At 42.0% G+C, this 20,641-nt stretch overlaps 1 protein-coding gene across 2 annotated transcripts in view; it reads left to right on the top strand.

Annotated features, from left to right (window-relative positions):
- Window positions 1-15,068, top strand: part of LOC115106639 (SH3 and cysteine-rich domain-containing protein 2-like) — a 46,625-nt gene extending 31,557 nt beyond the window's left edge. For both annotated transcript variants that reach the window (XM_029629560.2, XM_029629561.2), the window contains exons 4-11: window positions 417-501; window positions 674-786; window positions 993-1,056; window positions 4,999-5,051; window positions 5,949-6,037; window positions 6,449-6,500; window positions 10,528-10,665; window positions 10,761-15,068. In XM_029629560.2, coding sequence (XP_029485420.1) covers window positions 417-501; window positions 674-786; window positions 993-1,056; window positions 4,999-5,051; window positions 5,949-6,037; window positions 6,449-6,500; window positions 10,528-10,665; window positions 10,761-10,859 — 693 coding nt within the window. In that variant the 3' untranslated portion in view covers window positions 10,860-15,068. The remainder of the gene's footprint in view (window positions 1-416; window positions 502-673; window positions 787-992; window positions 1,057-4,998; window positions 5,052-5,948; window positions 6,038-6,448; window positions 6,501-10,527; window positions 10,666-10,760) is intronic.
- Window positions 15,069-20,641: the final 5,573 nt, after the last annotated feature.

Here is a 20,641-nt window from a genome sequence, read left to right as displayed (position 1 = left end):
ATTCACTGGAAATGCAGAAGGCTAAGAATCGAGTTCCACCTGTCTCCTTGTTCAATTTACAGTGACCCCCGGGCCACAGACTGCAGAGGGAATATCATACACAGTCAGCATCCGCTCTGCACACACGTATGCACGCACGAACATTCACACACACGCACGCGCGCGCACGCACACATACATTTTCAGCTTCCTTTGTAAACCACAAGACTATCCGTTTACGGTGAGAAAGTTCCTGACATTTGTGTTTGTCCGCCTTTCGCTGCTTAAAACACATTCAGCTGATAGGGAAAGAAATGGTCCTTAACTGAATTGCCTTGTTAAATAAAGGTTAAACAAAATGAATAAATAGAGACAGTTATTCATCGCCTCTCTGTCTCTTCTCATCCCACTCTCCTTCTCTCCTTCTCGCCTGCTAGACGGGGGCCTTTAAACGGAACTTCAGCTCCCCTCTCTTGACTAATGATATGTTAGGGGTGGTCAAGGAAGCTCCACCATCGCAAGGTGAGTGAGTGCGTATGTGTGTGTGTGCGCGTGCATGTTGCTTGAGGGATCAGCGTTGATGCTACATATAGACCTTTAGTTCATTCCAAGATCTGGTCTTTAGTCTGACACATAGTTTTGTTCTCTCTGTGTGTGTGTGTGTGTGTGTGTGTGTGTGTGTATGTGTTTCTAGAGTCTGATAAAGGGGGAGTTGACCCTGTGTATGAGGCTCTGCGTTATGGAACGTCGCTGGCACAGATGAGTCGCTCTAGCTTCGGAAGCATCACTGAGTCCCCCATTCATAAGGTACACTGCTTACATGCACTTGAGTTCATAGATACAAATCGTCTATTTGACATTTTTCTCACTATACTTAATAAAAAAGCTATGTGTTTTAATATACAAATGCTAACAATAACAGTTCAAACTGATCAGTATTTTCCCAGCTTCTTTCCTTTTGCACGCTGTCTTCTTCCCTCTCTGACTTGGCACCTTGTTCTTATCTTCTTTAGGTGGAGAGAGTAGGGGAGGGACTGGAAACGCAACCAATCGTTGAGGAGGAGTTTGTCCCTCAGAGTGAGTTGGATCAAATTCCCCACAATTTACTCACCCCTAACCTATTACCTGACATCTCACCCCAACCTCTCACCACTAAACCTCTCACTTCTAACCTATTATCAGAGATGGAAGAGGAAGTGAGACATCCCACTCTCTGTTTTTTTTCTGGTTCATATACATTCAATGAACTAAGCAGACCAGACCCATCATTGGTACAGTGCCTTGCGAAAGTATTCGGCCCCCTTGAACTTTGCGACCTTTTGCCACATTTCAGGCTTCAAACATAAAGATATAAAACTGTATTCTTTTGTGAAGAATCAACAACAAGTGGGACACAATCATGAAGTGGAACGACATTTATTGGATATTTCAAACTTTTTTAACAAATCAAAAATTATTCAGCCCCTTTACTTTCAGTGCAGCAAACTCTCTCCAGAAGTTCAGTGAGGATCTCTGAATGATCCAATGTTGACCTAAATGACTAATGATGATAAATACAATCCACCTGTGTGTAATCAAGTCTCCGTATAAATGCACCTGCACTGTGATAGTCTCAGAGGTCCGTTAAAAGCGCAGAGAGCATCGTGAAGAACAAGGAACACACCAGGCAGGTCCGAGATACTGTTGTGAAGAAGTTTAAAGCCGGATTTGGATACAAAAAGATTTCCCAAGCTTTAAACATCCCAAGGAGCACTGTGCAAGCGATAATATTGAAATGGAAGGAGTATCAGACCACTGCAAATCTACCAAGACCTGGCCGTCCCTCTAAACTTTCAGCTCATACAAGGAGAAGACTGATCAGAGATGCAGCCAAGAGGCCCATGATCACTCTGGATGAACTGCAGAGATCTACAGCTGAGGTGGGAGACTCTGTCCATAGGACAACAATCAGTCGTATATTGCACAAATCTGGCCTTTATGGAAGAGTGGCAAGAAGAAAGCCATTTCTTAAAGATATCCATAAAAAGTGTCGTTTAAAGTTTGCCACAAGCCAGATGAAACCAAAATTGAACTTTTTGGCAACAATGCAAAACGTTATGTTTGGCGTAAAAGCAACACAGCCCCACACCCTGAATACACCATCCCCACTGTCAAACATGGTGGTGGCAGCATCATGGTTTGGGCCTGCTTTTCTTCAGCAGGGACAGGGAAGATGGATGGAGCCAAATACAGGACCATTCTGGAAGAAAACCTGATGGAGTCTGCAAAAGACCTGAGACTGGGACGGAGATTTGTCTTCCAACAAGACAATGATCCAAAACATAAAGCAAAATCTACAATGGAATGGTTCAAAAATAAACATATCCAGGTGTTAGAATGGCCAAGTCAAAGTCCAGACCTGAATCCAATCGAGAATCTGTGGAAAGAACTGAAAACTGCTGTTCACAAATGCTCTCCATCCAACCTCACTGAGCTCGAGCTGTTTTGCAAGGAGGAATGGGAAAAAAATTCAGTCTCTCGATGTGCAAAACTGATAGAGACATACCCCAAGCGACTTACAGCTGTAATCGCAGCAAAAGGTGGCGCTACAAAGTATTAACTTAAGGGGGCTGAATAATTTTGCACGCCCAATTTTTCAGTTTTTGATTTGTTAAAAAAGTTTGAAATATCCAATAAATGTCGTTCCACTTATTGTTGATTCTTCACAAAAAAATACAGTTTTATATCTTTATGTTTGAAGCCTGAAATGTGGCAAAAGGTCGCAAAGTTCAAGGGGGCCGAATACTTTCGCAAGGCACTGTATCTATGGGAGAGCCACCCCGTTAAGTAGATTCGATTTTTTTTTTTTAATCCAATGGTAAACGGCCAGAGTGAACTATCTTTATTTATCCACCATCTTTGCTATTATTCCTAACCCCTCCCCAATGTTTCCTCTAATATTTTTCAGCACTGAGCAAATTTCAGGTCTGCTGAGTGCAAACTTGAACCTTGTGAAATATCCGTGCAACTTCCGGCGCCCGTTTTCTGTGAACACTGAGGCTGTACCTGCTTTCATTTACAGTTTTAACAGTGGCTAAGTAGACGACTGTGGCTATTTGATCATAATGTAGGCCTACCAGAGTGGCCTACCATGAAAAACTATGAAGAAAATGAATCACAAAACATTTTAACATGGAAATAGGGTTTCTATCATTCAGCCTACAGTAACAGCCAATGTGTGGTGTTTGATGCAGGCCTGCAGGCCATGAAACACGCAGGGCTTGACATTAACCTGTGTATCCACTTGTCCTACAGACGAGGAGGTGACTGAACACTTGTTTTGTTGTTTGATGCAAGAAACCACTTTACAAAATAAAATGTATTATTATTCCTATACCATTATTACAGAGAATCAGACAAATTATGCTACCCTCTACCTATTGGCTACTTAGTTAGTATGACTCGCTTTTCAAAGATGTCTAGAAATACACGTTTTGTACTCTTTTAGGAAGCAATCACTCCCACATTGCTAACTAACATTTACATTTTACAGTTAGCTTATATTACAAATTGGTGCTGACCTCCAGTGGAACAGTAGTGCATCTAAACTTTTCAGCAAAGAATATTAACAAATGTGCACACGTGAGGGAGTTTGCATTAAATGCTGCTCAGTGGTCAGGCCATTAATCTCTAAAGAAACGCATAATAATCACAACCACCCATGGTGTAAAACAGTCCAGTTCAGAGGGAATTGCACAAATCCATATATGGCAAGGGTTCATTTGCATATAGGCCTACTGCAGCTCTGATTGGTTATGGCGCACCAGTCTGTTTAGAGTACGGGCAATAGAATCCTATTCCGATGTGTTCTGCCTACAGCAAAATATTTTGCATAGTTAGTTTTGCATACTAATGCATGCATCATTTGTTTTGTTTTGGTATGTTAAAATTGAAAGTAGTTAATATTGCGTTGATTCTATTACAATTCCCATAGTAAAGGCAAACATTGCTAATGTTAACTCACGGGGGAAACTCTAGCACTTCGTGCTTCTCTGCGTGACTTGATATTTCTTCCGTGCGCGGCAGTCCCTGGGAAGCAGCGCCTGTGCACTCGCGTTGCTTAGAGGAAACATTGCCCCTCCCTATCCTTTCACTCTAAAGCACCCTCACTCCAAACCCCCAACCCTCTGGGCTTTAAATGGTTGAGTCAACCTATTTCCTCATTATTTCAAACTCCTTTATCAATGTCATTTAAATGTAATTCATGTAATGTTATATATGTAATGTTGCATCAACGTGACTAGTTGGTTGAACTTGCAAAAAGTCAAGCCTGGACTGTCAACCATTGTCCTCCTCTCCTGAAATAATATCTTTCATTATAGACTATCATTATACCCAACCATTACACAGAGAAGGCCTTCCATTGACAAAACTAGGTGATCTGTCTGTCTGTCTGTCTGTCTGTCTGTCTGTCTGTCTGTCTGTCTGTCTGTCTGTCTGTCTGTCTGTCTGTCTGTCTGTCTGTCTGTCTGTCTGTTCATGCGTGTGTGCGTGTGTGTGAGAATATGACTGTGTGTGTGTGTGTGCGTGTTTGTGTATGCATGCGTGTGTGTAGTGAATTCACCAGTGTTTTTCCATCTTCAATAAATCCGATGATATAAAGTACTGTGTATGCTTTAACTAACTGACCTTGTCTTTGTGCTATACTGCAAAGTGACAAGACCCCCTCCCTCATTCTCTCTCTTTCTGTATCTCTACTCTCTTTCAATCTGTATGCTCCCTCTCTCTCTTTCACTGTCCCTCCCTCTCTCTTTCTGCTCCCACTCTCTTTCTCTCTCTCTCCTCTCTCTCTTTTCCCTGCTCTCAATCTATCTTCTTTCTCTCTTTCTCTCTCTCTCTCGTTCTCTCTCTCTCTCCCCTCTCTCTCTCTCCCCTCTCTCTCTCATATATATATATATATATATATATCCCCTCTCTCTCGTTCTCTCTCTCGTTCTCTCTCTATCCCCCCCCCCTCTCTCTTGCTCTCTCTCCCTCTAGCTCTCAATCCTCCTGAAAGTGAAGCTGATTCAGAGGACAGGGTCAGTCTGAAGGTGCGTAGTCAGCATATCTCTTTCTCAAGTGTTTCCTCTTTCCTTTCAACCTTGAATCCCACTTCACCTCTACATTTAAACCCTCCCTCTATCTATCCCTCTTTCAAACTCTGCCATCAACCTCCATGTGACTTTTTGTTCACCCCTGTTTTACTAAAATTGCATAGGCCAATACAGTACCGTAATAGTGTAATATATGCTATTTACGATTGATTGGCATCCCAATGAGTGTACCCCCCTCCTTCAGGCCATGGATGAGGCATGCAATGACATCAAACCAGACCTGAAGTATGTCAAGCTTGGATTTCCCCAGGCGCATGAACAATGAGGATATTTACTGCGATTTCGATGAGAACCTATGGCAAAATGCTCAAGACAGACTGGACTCAAACTAGTGCCTGCTAAACATTGTCTCTTTAATTTCTTTAATTTGATCACATTGTGAAAGATGTCTTCAATGATCACACCTTTGGTCACACATGGGATAGAAATGACAGAAATGTTATGTTCAGTAAATTTGAATGTGTAGTGCAAGTGTATTGCCTAATGTGAAAACAGTGTAATGTACTGTAATTTACAGTACTGAAGCATACTACGTTCAATGGGCAATTTTTAAACATGCATATTACATTTTTTGCTATTGGATTAACTGGTTGTTAAAATAACTAAATTGAGAAGATATCATTATTTTGTGTTTTGGTGAACCAATGTACTCATTATATTTCACAGTAAACGTATATTTTGGATCAATGGTGAAATATGTCCACTAGTTTGGAAATTTGTAGTAGGAGTTTTGAAAATTCACCACACACATACTTGTGAAAACAGTACCAAAGTGATCAAATTAAATACAAACGGTGTGTATTAGACTCATTTGGTGTGTGCGTGTGTGTCCAGACTCCAAAGCGCATCGACGTCCACTCTGTACACACCTATGTGGCTCTGTACAAGTTCATCCCTCAGGAGAAGAATGATCTGGAATTACAGTGAGTTAAATACATAGTACTTTTGTGTGTGTGTGTGTGTGTGTGCGCGCGCGTGCATGTGTGCCTGCACACGTGTTCGGTCATCTTCAGACAGAAAGTCAGACTTCGCATTACCACATGAAAGGTTAAAAGTTAGAGGTAAAGAAAGGGGCAGTGATGAAGAATGGATGGAGGGAGAAATGTATGTGTGTACGGGGAGGGGGTATTGTCGCAGTGGGCAGGTGAGAGAAAGAGGAGGGACAGGTGTGCAGTGCCAACACATCTCTCAGACCATCTGCCTTCTCACTGGGGGTCTGAGACGTAACTGGCAACGCTGTTAGAGCCACAGACTGAGAAGGACAGGCAGCCGGGAATGTGTGTGTGTGTGTGTGCGTTTGTGTGTTTAATCAGGACCTGTTGTTTCCCTCTCAGACCTGGCGATCGAGTGCAAGTAACTGATGACTCTAATGAGGACTGGTGGAAGGTGGGTGAAAAATATGTTTTTTTGTTTTGTTAGAATACTTTTTCTATCCTTCCTTCCTTCCTTCCTTCCTTCCTTCCTTCCTTCCTTCCTTCCTTCCTTCCTTCCTTCCTTCCTTCCTTCCTTCCTTCCTTCCTTCCTTCCTTCGTAAAAATTCCCTGTCTTTGGTCAGTTAGGATCACCACTTTATTTTAAGAATGTGAAATGTATCGTAGAGAGGATACTAGTAGAGAGAATTATTTATTTAATCTTTTATTTATTTTTTCACATTCCCAGTGGTTCAGAAGTTTACATACACTCAATTAGTATTTGGTAGCATTGCCTTTAAATTGTTTAACTTGGGTCAAACGTTTCAGATAGCCTTCCACAAGCTTCCCACAATAAGTTGGGTGAATTTTGGCCCATTCCTCCTGATAGAGCTGGTGTAACTGAGTCAGGTTTGTAGGCCTCCTTGCTCGCACACTCTTTTTCAGTTCTGCCCACAAATTATCTATAGGATTGAGGTCAGGGCTTTGTGATGGCCACTCCAATACCTTGACTTTGTTGTCCTTAAGCCATTTTGCCACAACTTGTATGCAAAAAGTATGCTTGGGGTCATTGTCCATTTGGAAGACCCATTTGTGACCAATCTTTAACATCCTGACTGATGTCTTGAGATGTTGCTTCAATATATCCACATAATTTCTTTTCTCATGATGCCATCTATTTAGTGGAGTGCACCAGTCCCTCCTGCAGCAAAGAACCCCCACAACATGATGCTGCCATCCCCATGCCTCACGGTTGGGATGGTGTTCTTCAGCTTCCAAGCCTCCCCCTTTTTCCTCCAAACATAACGATTGTCATTATGGCCAAACAGTTCTATTTTGTTTTTATCAGACCAGAAAACATTACTCCAAAAAGTATGATCTTTGTCCCCATGTGCAGTTGCAAACCGTAGTCTGGCTTTTTTATGGCGGTTTTGGAGCAGTGGCTTCTTCCTTGGTGAGCGGCCTGGCAGGTTATGTCGATATAGGACTCGTTTTACTGTGGATATAGATACTTTTGTACCTGTTTCCTCCAGCATCTTCACGAGGTCCTTTGCTGTTGTTCTGGGATTGATTTGCACTTTTCGCACCAAAGTACGTTCATCTCTAGGAGACAGAACGCGTCTCCTTCCTGAGCGGTATGACGGCTACGTGGTCCCATGGTGTTTATACTTGCGCACTATTGTTTGTACAGATGAACGTGGTATCTTCAGGCATTTGGAAATTGCTCCCAAGGATGAACCAGACATGTGGAGGTCTACAATTTATTTTCTGAGGTCTTGGCTGATTTCTTTAGATTTTCCCATGATGTCAAGCAAAGAGGCACTGAGTTTGAAGGTAGGCCTTGAAATACATCCACAGGTACACCTCCAATTGACTCAAATGATGTCAATTAGCCTATCAGAAGCTTCTAAAGCTATGACATCCTTTTCTGGAATTTTCCAAGCTGTTTAAAGGCACTATCACCTTCTGACCCACTGGAATTTTGATACAGTGAATTATAAGTGAAAACAATTGTTGGAAGAATTACTTGTGTCATGCACAAAGTAGATGTCCTTACCGACTTGCCAAAACTATAGTTTGTTAACAAGAAATTTGTGGAGTGGTTGAAAAACGAGTTTTAATTACTACAACCTAAGTGTATGTAAACTTCCGACTTCAACTGTATATCTAAGGGCTCCATTACATAGCTTTCACCCTTCCATTCAAGTCAATATCAGAAAAGACATGAAAGCATTCAAGTATTCAAACAGGATCTACTGTACTTTATACAGTAGTGATGCACGGGTCAGCTATTTCTTCACCAGCACCTGCCCAGACTCGCTAATAACCTATCTGCAAGCGCCTGATTATACAGTATGTAATAACGTGACAATCTGAGACTTGCACCCGACCCTAACCCACAAATATAGAAAATGCGCTGGTTCTAGATAGCACCTTTTGTAGAAGACTAAATAAACGCTTGTTCATAAATCGATAGAATGAATGTTTCAATCTAGTTGACATTGGGTAAAGTTTGTTTTCATTTCCCTCTTTCATCTCTGCTTTGTTCGCGCAGCAAAGACATTTAATGTACCGGGGAGAAAACAATAACAACAAAAAAACAGGGAAGATTTTTCGTGCAACATTTTCAAATGACATCAGTTTGACCGGTTGTAAGAAATGTCAATGTTTAAAAAAAATAAAATAACCCAACATGTTTTTCATAAGATTTCAGTTCGGCTTGGATGCATATATTCTATGTGGTTGGAATACGATCATTTTTTATGATGGTGACCAAGATAGCAACGCCACCTTTACAGACACTCCTTAACCATGCATTCATTCTCTCAAGATGCTGAAAGAAAGAAATCCATATTTCTCCACTCCTGTTCCTGAGTAAAAATGTACATTTGGTGTATAATTTTACTGCAGGAAATGCTTTATTCTGCAGGAATTCAAATTATATTAGGCTATGTGAGAGGTTATAGACCAACAGTCAGTGTCCAGATTTCAGTTAGCTATTCCATTTAACCCATCTAAACTGTACAGTTCCCTTGACGTGCCATTTTGAAGTCCCCGTCTTGTGACTGTCGAATTTGTATAGCGCCTCAAAATCATCACACATAACATAGCCGACACTGCTAACATCCTCTTTTACCACTTTACAAAATCTTTCCCAAACATTTGACTACTGTTCTGGCCCTCCCTTCTATTTATTTGTAACTTCCCATTTTGCAGCTTTTCTCTTATTGAATTAAACTCCGGCATTGTCCTTTTTGCCTCTGTGGATCGTCATGAACTTTTTCTACTCAAGTTCCCAAAAGCGTTTGGCAATTGGCATGTATTTGGTGTGCTACAGTTCAGCCTGGTCTCATAGACTAGACGTAACTTAGTAAATGTATATCCGGGACACTCAAATTAGTATGATATGTTACATTTGATAAGACAGAAGGTTACTTAAGGCTTGAAAGTAGGGCGGTTGGTCAGTTACATAACACAAACGTCTATCTTGGACAACTTTAGCATTATAGCTAATTAGCAACTTTGCAAATACATACTACTTTTTAGCTACTTTGCAACTACTTAGCATATTAGCTAACCCTTACCCTTACCCTAAACCTAACCTTAACCCTAACCCTAACCCCTTGCCTAGCTAACGTTAGCCGCCTAGCTAACATTAGTGTTAGCCACCTAGCTAACATTAGCCACAACAAATTGGAATTCGTAACATATCATACGAAATAAATGATAGACATCCACAAATTAATACACACAAAACGTACCCCTGAGTCCAGGTTGTACAGTTAGGCCCTAAGGCTACGCACTAACGCCAGATAAAAATAATGTAAGAAAAACCTCAATGTAGCCCATAGATATGAATTGCACGGGAATTATACATTTATGGATTTTTAATGCATTGTTTAATCTATATTCAACCCGCCCACCACCCACACTCCCTTCATCCACACAACATTTCCTGACCCTAAACATGCGAGGTCAACCGGTGCATCACTAATATACAGTACATCTCCATGAAGTGTTCTTAGACAATAGAGAGAGTAGTGGCTTTATCTAGGTACAAGTTGCCGATAAGCACAGATCTAGGATCATCTTAACTTCCCCCAATTATACCTGTAACAATTAGATGGGGAAAATCAAAACTGACCTTAAATCAGTATCTTTGGGCAACTTTGGTTTAGCAGAGTTAGTAAGTCAGTAAGTGGAGCAGGATGTAATGAAAGTTTTATGTGCTTTGCCTTTTGGTTTGGCCTAATGGAGGTAAGGTGAGCCCAGATGGAAAGGCAATCGCCCAGCTCACACAGTCACACGCAAACACGTGGGCACACAAGCGTGCATGCAGACACACCATTTGTTCAAACAATAAAAAAGTGCTGTATCTACATGAATTTGCCATTTGTCTATTGGCATTCGGCGTTTACACACCTTTTTATCACTACATCCCTGAGAATATACTAGCATAGTGTAATTAATTATCTTAACTATGCTCTGCCGTGTGTTCACAGGGGAAAAGCAAAGACAAGCTGGGTTTCTTCCCCGCCAACTTTGTACAGAGAGTGCGCCCAGGTGAGCGTGTGTGGAAGGTCACGGGTGGTTTCCATGGTGACCGTGACAGAGGGCAGATGACTGTGAAAGAGTCTCAGGTACGCTGACCCACAAGCACACAACACGCGCACGCGCACACACACACACACACACGCACCTGTACTAAACACACACCTTTCTTTTCTCAAACTAGATCTGTGTGGGGAAGAACGAAGAGTTGGACGGTTTCCTAAAGCTGAGCAGTGGGAAGAAGAGAGGTCTAGTCCCTTCCAAGTACCTTCTGGAGATATGACTTCCGTCAAAGAAGGGAATTCTCTGTGTCCCGACCCTCGTTCTGCCCTGAAGACCACCCTCTATCAGGAGCGCTTCCCTAACACCTCACTGATTGCCAACCCCCTGGATGTGGAAATGGACCCTCCCAGCAACACCAGAAAACATAGAGAGGGAGGGAAAATATGGTGGACACTGGCCAGGATCGAATTGGTTTCACTGCTTTGCTTGGAGTGGTGGAATAATTTTGAGAGAAAGGAGGGGGGAGGGCTTCTGTTGAGCTAGCTGCTTTACCTGTGGTGTACCCTCACACTCTTTTACCTGTTCACGCGCACACACACACACACACACACACACACACACACACACACACACACACACACACACACACACACACACACACACACACACTGCACAAAGACACTGATGCTAACAATGGCCCTGGAGCTTGGGTGGCGTGACTGTAGCAGGCAGTGGTTGTCTGAAAGATGTATGGATACCTCACAATCTACACAAGCACAGCTTCTGCTTGAGCCAAGGTGGAGAAGACTGGCAATTATTCGCCGTGTGGTCGTGTGACCTTTTGGATTTCATGTGAAAGTGAAATTTGGACGTTTTTGTGAGTCCAAGTTCTGTAGCATTTTATTGTAGCAGCTTGTTGCGACAAAGCTCTTTTCCTTTGAGGTTGTCCTCCCAGCCAGATATGGTATAGCCGCATTCCCTGTGGCGCAGAATATTTAGCACATTGGGGCAAACCAAAGTGGGTAGGTGGTGGGGGTAGAAGGGAGCCTCAAGGGCCCTATGCTTGACTTGAGGATTGTAGCTTGGACAATGTAATTGAAAGTGTACTGTTGAGTCAAATTTATTGATGCATGCTTCACTCACTCCCTGACCATTGGGAGGTTCAGGTCCTAGCATTTAATCTTTGCTAACCCCCTTCTTTCTTTACATTGCTCAATCCCATTTGACAATTTGTTTAGCTAAATGGCTAACAGTTTTTTTGGTGCAAAATGGCTTCCGTGGCATCATCCAGGTGGGTGCTACACATACCTATAGGTGTTGGATGAGGTTTAAAGTGCTCCGAGCATCAGGAAAAGCGCTAAATAATATAAAATCCATTATCGTCAATGATCTTTACTATTAAGAAGGGTTTAGCCAGGAGAGCGAGGGGAGACAGACACACATGTTAATCCTGCTGTGGTGTCCTTCCCAACGATGCGTGATTATTTGGGACCTCTGTCCCTCTTCCCCCATTTATTTCCCCCACCTCTCTGTCTGTCACACATGCTCTCTGTCTAGCACTCTCTCCCTCTCTGTGATCACTGAAGGCTTAGAGGTCTGTGACTGCAGCAGAGGTCACAGCGGTCACAGCACTGAGACAGTGTAGCATGATAAGACACTCAGACACAAAGCTTAACTTAAAAGTCAGATTCCTCCCTCTATATGGGCTCCTCCGCAGGCCTCTGGATGTCAGCCATTTTCATAGCATTTTATAGTAAGTTAGTAATACATTATTCTCATGGAATGTGTTAGGATGCAACCACCCGACAGAATTATTTTCACGTGCGCAATGTCCTCAGCCCTTTTGGTAATGCCATGTTGTGTTTTTTTTCTTCTGTATCTTGTGTTGAAACATACCATTCTAACACTCTCAAATGCCTAGGATGTTTTTGTGTATCCTGCTGAATTGAGAGTGAAATGTCTATGAAACACTGGATACAACGTCCTGTGGATGTCATTACTTCCTTTGCTGAATTATTCACTCTAGGATTCACTCCGTAGCAGTCAGAAGCTTTCTTGGCAATAACCACTTAGTACCAGTCAAAAGTTTGGACACACCTACTCATTCAAGGGTTTTTCTTTATTTTTACTATTTTCTACATTGTAGAATAACAGTGAAAACATCTAAACTAAATGGAATCATGTAGTAACCAAAAAAGTGTTAAACAAATCAAAATATATTTTAGGTTTTTGATTATTCAAATTAGCTACCCTTTGCCTTGACAGCTTTGCACACTCTTGGCATTCTCTCAACCAGCTTCATGAGGAATGATTTTCCAACATTCTTGAAGGAGTTCCCACATATGCTGAGCACTTGTTGGCTGCTTTTCCTTCTCTCTGCGGTCCAATCCATCTCAATTGGGTTGAGGTCGGGTGATTATGGAAGCCATGGCATCTGATGCATCACTCTCCTTCTTGGTCAAATAGCCCTTAGTCAAATAACTTTTACAATGATGGTGTAGGCAGTCATTGTAAATAAGGATTTGTTTTTAACTGACTTGCCTAGTTAAATAATTAATTCAAATAAAAAAATGTAAACAACATTTTTACAGCCTGGAGGTATGTTTTTGGTCATTGTCCTGTTGAATGACAAGTGATAGTCTCACTAAGCACAAACCAGATGGGATGGCATATCGCTGCAGAATACTGTGGTAGCCATGCTGGTTAAGTGTGCCTTAAATTCTAAAAAAATCACTGACAGTGTCACCAGCAAAGCACCCCACACCATCACACCTCCTCCTCCATACTTCACGGTGGGAACCACACATGTGAAGATCATCCGTTCACCTACTCTGTGTCTCACAAAGACACTGTGGTTGGAACCAAAAATCTCAAATTTGGAATCATCAGACCAAAGGACAGTTTTCCACCAGTCTAATGTCCATTGCTGGTGTCTATTCTTGTTATCAGTGTCTTTTAGTAGTGGTTTCTTTGCAGCAATTGCAACAAAAGACCATGAAGGCCTGAGTCACACAGTCTTCCCTGAAGTGATGATGTTGAGATGTCTGTTACTTGAACTCTGTGATGCATTTATTTGGGCTGCAATTTCTGATGCTGGTAAATCTAATAAACGTATCCTCTGCAGCAGGAGGTCCTCATGAGAGCCAGTTTCATCATAGCGCTTGATGTTTTTTGCGACTGCACTTAAAGAAACTGTTCTGGATTGACTGACCTTCATGTCTTAAAGTAATGATGGACTGTCATTTCTCTTTGTTTATTTGAGCTGTTCTTGCCATAATATGGACTTGGTCTTTTACCAAATAGGGCTATATTCTGTATACCATCCCTACCTTGTTCACAACATAACTGATTGGCTCAAATGTAGTAAGAAGGAAAGAAATTCCACAAATGAACTTTTAAGAAGGCAGACCTGTTAATTGAAATGCATTCCAGGTGACTACCTCATGAAGCTGGTTGAGAGATTGCCAATAGTGTGCAAAGCTGTCATCGAGGCAAAGGGTGCCTACTTTGAAGAATCTAAAATATATTTGGATTTGTTTAACACTTTTTTTGGTTACTACATGATTCCATATGTGTTATATCATAGTTTTGATGCCTTCACTATTATTCTACAATGTAGAAAATAGCAAAAGTAAAGAGAAACCCTTGAATCAGTGGGTGTGTCCAAACTTTTGACTGGTACTGCATTTAAATAGAACTATGGGGAAACTGTTGTATGTATTCAGCTATCATGGCCTTAACCATGTGGTATACGGCTATCAAAGAGTTCACTGTTTTCAGTAATGGTTATTACCTACCTAATATATCAGCATCAAGACTTAAAAGCACAACACAACCACAGGACTTTGCACTCTACCCGTTCTAGTCACACTGTACATCTGATTACCCCTCAGTATAGTCTCAATCTTTACTAACAGTTATAAGGTGTATATTGCAATTAAGCCACACTCTTGGATTTCTTCATCAAGGAGTGAGTCCACCAAGCATTGGATCATCACAATGCATTCCAGTACAGTTACACACGCATATAGCACTTTAATTATATGATATTTCTATAGTGATCCAGGGACGACATTTCATGAGAGCAACAGTACTTTTTCATACATGATTTAAAGCTATACATACAGTAATTTGTTTACAAAGTCCTATATAACTACAAAAGCAAAGACAATGGAGTAATGTGTATGGTATATATATTCTCCTAATCAAGGGGTGTATTTTATTAGTCAAAATGTCCACTGGAGTGACTTGAAATCGTACAGCATGTAGCTTTAAAAGAATAGCTGCGTAATAAAGGTTTTAGATGCATAACGGGTATAGTAGCCTTTAAGGGCTGGTCTTGGATCAGTTTATTTGAGACTGACTAACCAAGCCTGGCTCTGGACCAGTACTCCAAGGTCATTTCCCTCCCCATCCACCTGGCATTGGCACACACAGTCTCCCTTCCTGCATGGCCACCTGGACTGTGACCTGTACACATGTCAATAAAGTTCCGTCAAATCAATCAACAGCTGTTTTATTTTGTATTTTTACTCCCATAGATAGAAAACCATCACACTCTCCTGCCCAGCTGCCTTTGTTGGCTCTAGCTGCAGCTTAGACCCAATTGGTTGGCAGTCAGGAAGTACAGCAATATTTGATTAGATAAACTGAAATGATGACCTTGTGATGATGAAGGCCTCTGGTTTACAGAGGCTCACTTAGGCTGCACCTCAAATGACATACTGTACATACTGTGCTATAGTGCACTCCTTATGGCGAGAGCTGGATGTTTTGATACAGCACATAACACTGGTCATATTGCAGTGCTTGAAATGGAATGAAAAAAGGGCTGTTACTAATATGTCTGTGCAAAGGTTTGTATTAGAGCCAGTATTCGATAAGAAAATGATGGTGCCGGGTTCTCCATACAGGTCAGGACTGGCTCACTTCAATCACTTACTGTATGGGGGAAAAGGGTGTCATTTTAGATTTACATTTACATTTACATTTAAGTCATTTAGCAGACGCTCTTATCCAGAGCGACTTACAAATTGGTGCGTTCACCTTAAGACATCCAGTGGAACAGCCACTTTACAATAGTGCATCTAAATCTTTTAAGGGGGGTGAGAAGGATTACTTTATCCTATCCTAGGTATTCCTGAAAGAGGTGGGGTTTCAGGTGTCTCCGGAAGGTGGTGATTGACTCCGCTGTCCTGGCGTCGTGAGGGAGTTTGTTCCACCATTGGGGGCCAGAGCAGCGAACAGTTTTGACTGGGCTGCGCGGGAACTGTACTTCCTCAGTGGTAGGGAGGCGAGCAGGCCAGAGGTGGATGAACGCAGTGCCCTTGTTTGGGTGTAGGGCCTGATCAGAGCCTGGAGGTACTGACTCACAGCTCCGTAGGCAAGCACCATGGTCTTTAGCGGATGCGAGCTTCAACTGGAAGCCAGTGGAGAGAGCGGAGGAGCGGGGTGACGTGAGAGAACTTGGGAAGGTTGAACACCAGACGGGCTGCGGCGTTCTGGATGAGTTGTAGGGTTTAATGGCACAGGCAGGAGCCCAGCCAACAGCGAGTTGCAGTAATCCAGACGGGAGATGACAAGTGCCTGGATTAGGACCTGCGCTGCTTCCTGTGTGAGGCAGGGTCGTACTCTGCGGATGTTGTAGAGCATGAACCTACAAGAACGGGCCACCGCCTTGATGTTAGTTGAGAACGACAGGGTGTTGTCCAGGATCACGCCAAGGTTCTTAGCGCTCTGGGAGGAGGACACAATGGAGTTGTCAACCGTGATGGCGAGATCATGGAACGGGCAGTCCTTCCCCGGGAGGAAGAGCAGCTCCGTCTTGCCGAGGTTCAGCTTGAGGTGGTGATCCGTCATCCACACTGATATGTCTGCCAGACATGCAGAGATGCGATTCGCCACCTGGTCATCAGAAGGGGGAAAGGAGAAGATTAATTGTGTGTCGTCTGCATAGCAATGATAGGAGAGACCATGTGAGGTTATGACAGAGCCAAGTGATTTGGTCTTGGAGCTGTGTGGTTGTATGACAACCCTATGGCTGGCTGTGTAAGTCATTGGCCACAGAATGGCGTGATGACAGTGACACTCCTCTGGGACTCTTTAGCTTCAAACCATTTTGATGTAAAGTCCCCTGTTTAGGGGACCTGCGTGGTTCTGGTACCAACATTTTAGCTTATAAATCTATCTGTGGACACCGTAGATTGAAATGGCTTGCATCGAGCGATAGCCCTGATTCTAATATGCCTAATTTTCTTGTGTGAAGCAGGATGTGAAATCTGACACCACTTGAAGCTGGGATGTTCCTCCTACCATTTTATTCACTCTTCTGACTGTCCATCAACTCCTGGCAGAAAGTTATAGCCACTAATATAATTTTCTGCCTAGGAATCCTTACATTTTAACGCAGCAGGAGAGAGTAGTTTCGTGGCTGTAGCACATTCAGAGATCAATTTATAGCCAGTAATCTAAAAGATGGACAACATTAATGAGATGAAAGGCGAGTTCCGAACAAGTTCAGGAAGCCAAGCTAGAGCTTTTTGAGACATTCACAGCGATGGTCAAGAGAGGCCTTCAGAAAATATGCACACTGAATATACACATATGTACACTGAGTATACCAAACATTAGGAACACCTTCCTAATATTGAGTTGCACTGCCCCTTTTGCCCTCAGAACAGCCTCAATTTGGTGTCTCTACAAGGTGTCGAAAGAGTTCCACGGGGACGCTGGCCCATGTTTACTCCAATGCTTCCCACAGTGACGTCAAGTTGGCTGGATGTCCTTCAGGTGGTGGACCATTCTTGATACACACGGAAATCTGTTGAGCATGAAAAACCCAGCAGCGTTGCAGTTCTTGACACAAACCGGTGCGCCTGGCACCTACTACCACACCCTATTCAAAGGCACTTAAATGTTTTGTCTTGCCCATCCACCCTCTGAATGGCACACATACCGTACACAATCCATGTGTCAATTGTGTCAAGGCTTAAAAATCCTTCTTTAACCTGACTCCTCCCCTTCATCTACACTGATTGAAGTGGATTTATCAAGTGACATCAATAAAGAATCCTAGCTTTCACCTGTATTCACTTGGTCAGTCCATGTCATGGAAAGAGCAGTTACAGTTATAAGGAAGGTGAAATCTTATAGGTAGTCCTTTCAGAACTTGATTATTTTATATTTAAAAGAAAATATGTAATTTCTAGCCTTATTCATAGTTTTGTTGAATAGGAAATACATCATATCAAATATTTCATTTTTTAAAACATTTGTACTGTGTACTTGAACTTGTGTCCTCAAAAGTGACAACACCTCAGCAATATATAACTTTTTTTTACCAGAAAGGTGAGATATTAACCTTTCTTGGAGCATGCAGCATTACTAGTTCATGTTTTATCTCATGATAAATAATTACTTGTGGTGATTACATAGATTACATTTTCGATTACATGTAGTTACATTTAAAAGGATTAACCTTTTACTGCTGTGGGCTAAATCGGGGTCACATAGAGTGTGAAATCTAACTCGAAGCAAAAGTATAAACCTCACACACAGTTATCGGATTTAAAAAAAAGAAGGCACCTGTGCTATGTCAGATACTGTATATGAAGCAGTTGAAATGTATTCCATTTTGAGTTTACATCAATATACCAAAAACGTTTGACACAGAAACACCGTATTTTCAGCGTAAAAAATAATATAATGTTTATTAATTATGAAATGTTGAATAAATATGGATAATATTCCACCCATGAGGCCAGTAGAGGACAATTAGGTCAGGAAAGGGCTACGGTGACATGGCAGAGCTCAGGAAGTTTGCTCCGCCTTAATGAGCCCAAATAACACAATTAGTTCTAATTAAACTAATTGGCTTTGAAGGGGAGCTGCTGGCAGGCATGACAGTGAGCTGGCAGAGTGGAGTGATCTGTGTGTGTGTGTGTGTGTGTGTGTGTGTGTGTGTGTGTGTGTGTGTGTGTGTGTGTGTGTGTGTGTGTGTGTGTGTGTGTGTGTGTGTGTGTGTGTGTGTGTGTGTGTGTGTGAGTGAGAATGTCAGGTCTTTTGAGAATGTTTTGTTGGTTAATACATTAGACAGACACTTCATTGTCGTCACAGGGAGCATGTGAGCCAGGGGAGATCATAGTGCTGTAAAATATATAATTATAAACAGGTGACTCTTCCTTGAATTTTTATTTAATAAATTAAAACAATTTCGTGTTAGTGTCATTCTTCAAAATTGTTGTTGTAGACTAAAATGGCAACAATTCTAAAAAACGCAGTATTAAAATTCCATTTTGATGGACACTCACAAATGTACAATTCTGACTATAACTACTGTTCCCTGAAGGAGGGAACGAGGTTTAACATACTATGGTTAGTCAACTACCAATCATACTCACCCGAAGAAAACTGAACTCATGCCCAACAGGCCAATGGATGCCGAGCCTGCTCTCGGAAGCCCCGCCTCCCTGGCTATAATTACCGGGCTCGCATCCATTACCTCAATTCAGTATCGCTCTTCAGCGAGCTCAAATCCCCTGATGGCGCGGTGCCAAAATATGTTATACCTTCCTCCCTCTTTCTGGGAACAGTATTTATATTCATAACTGTACGTTCCCTTTCAGTCAGTGACTCAGTATAGCATACTATGGGGACATATAGTCGTGTGCCAAGCCGGCTCAGAGAGTAACAAACTAGGAGGTATACAGCAGCCCCAGCGCACACAGGTTCCACCAGCTCCAAAAAGGGGTTACAAAATCCATATTTTCCCCCAAAACTTACCCGAAAAGACTTCTTCTTCTTCTAGGTCCAAAATGCTTCTTAACAGCTTCTACCCCCAAACAATAAGACTGCTGAACAGCTGACCAGCTAATCAAATGGCTATAAACTATTTGCATTGACCCCTTCCCCTCCCCCCTTTTTTTACGCTGCTCCTACTCGATGTTTATTATGTATGCATAGTCACTTTACCCCTACCTACATGTCCAGTACCAGTCAAAGGTTTTGACACACCTATTCCAGGGGTTTTCTTTATTTAAAAAAAATATTTTCTACATTGTAGAGTAATAGTGAAGACATCAAAACTATGAAATAACACACATGGAATATATTTGAGATTTGAGATTCTTCAAAGTAGCCACCCTATGCCTTGATGACAGCTTTGCAAACTCTTGGCCTTCTCTCAACCAGCTTCCTGATGTAGTCACCTGGAATGCATTTAAATTAACAGGTGTGCCTTGTTAGAAGTTAATTTGCGGAATTTCTTTCCTTCTTAATGCGTTTGAGACAATCAGTTGTGTTGTGACAAGGTAAGGCTGATATACAGAAGATAGCTCTATTTGGTAAAAGACCAAGTCCATATTATAATAAGCAAAGGGAAATGACAGTCCAGTCAATGAAGGTCAGTCAATGCGGAAAATTTCAACAACTTTGAACGTTTCTTCAAGTGCAGTCGCAAAAACTACCAAGCGATATGATGTAACTGGCTCTCATGAGGACCGCTACAGGAAAGGAAGACCCAGAGTTAACTCTGCTGCAGAGGATAAGTTCATTAGAGTTAACTGCACCTCAGATTGCAGCCCAAATAAATGCTTCACAGAGTTCATGTCATAGACACAACTCAACATCCATCAACTGTTCAGAGGAGACTGCGTGAATCAGGCCTTCATGGTCGAATTGCTGCAAACTGCACCACTGACTGGTATGGCAAAAACACTACTAAAGGACACCAATAAGAAGAAGAGACTGCAAAGCTTTCATCAAGGCAAAGGGTGGCTACTTTAAAGAATCTAAAATATAAAAATCTATGTTGATTTGTTGAACACTTTTTTGGTTACGACATGATTCCATATGTGTTATTTCATAGCTTTGATGTCTTCACTATTATTCTACAATGAGGATGAAACCCCGGAGTAGAGCTGTCAATCTCTACATGACACGCCGAGATGGCTGTCACATAAACCTTCAATGTGAAAAAAAGGCAGGGACATCAAAATGTCCACCAAAGAGCTCTGAAATGGAAAAACACTTTTAATCTGACACCAACCCTCAAACGCATGCCAC

This window comes from Oncorhynchus nerka, linkage group LG23 (assembly GCF_034236695.1).
Source record: "Oncorhynchus nerka isolate Pitt River linkage group LG23, Oner_Uvic_2.0, whole genome shotgun sequence".
NCBI lineage: Eukaryota > Metazoa > Chordata > Actinopteri > Salmoniformes > Salmonidae > Oncorhynchus > Oncorhynchus nerka.
The sequence above is the reverse complement of the archived record's forward strand: the minus strand, read 5'-3'. Positions and strand labels throughout refer to the sequence as shown.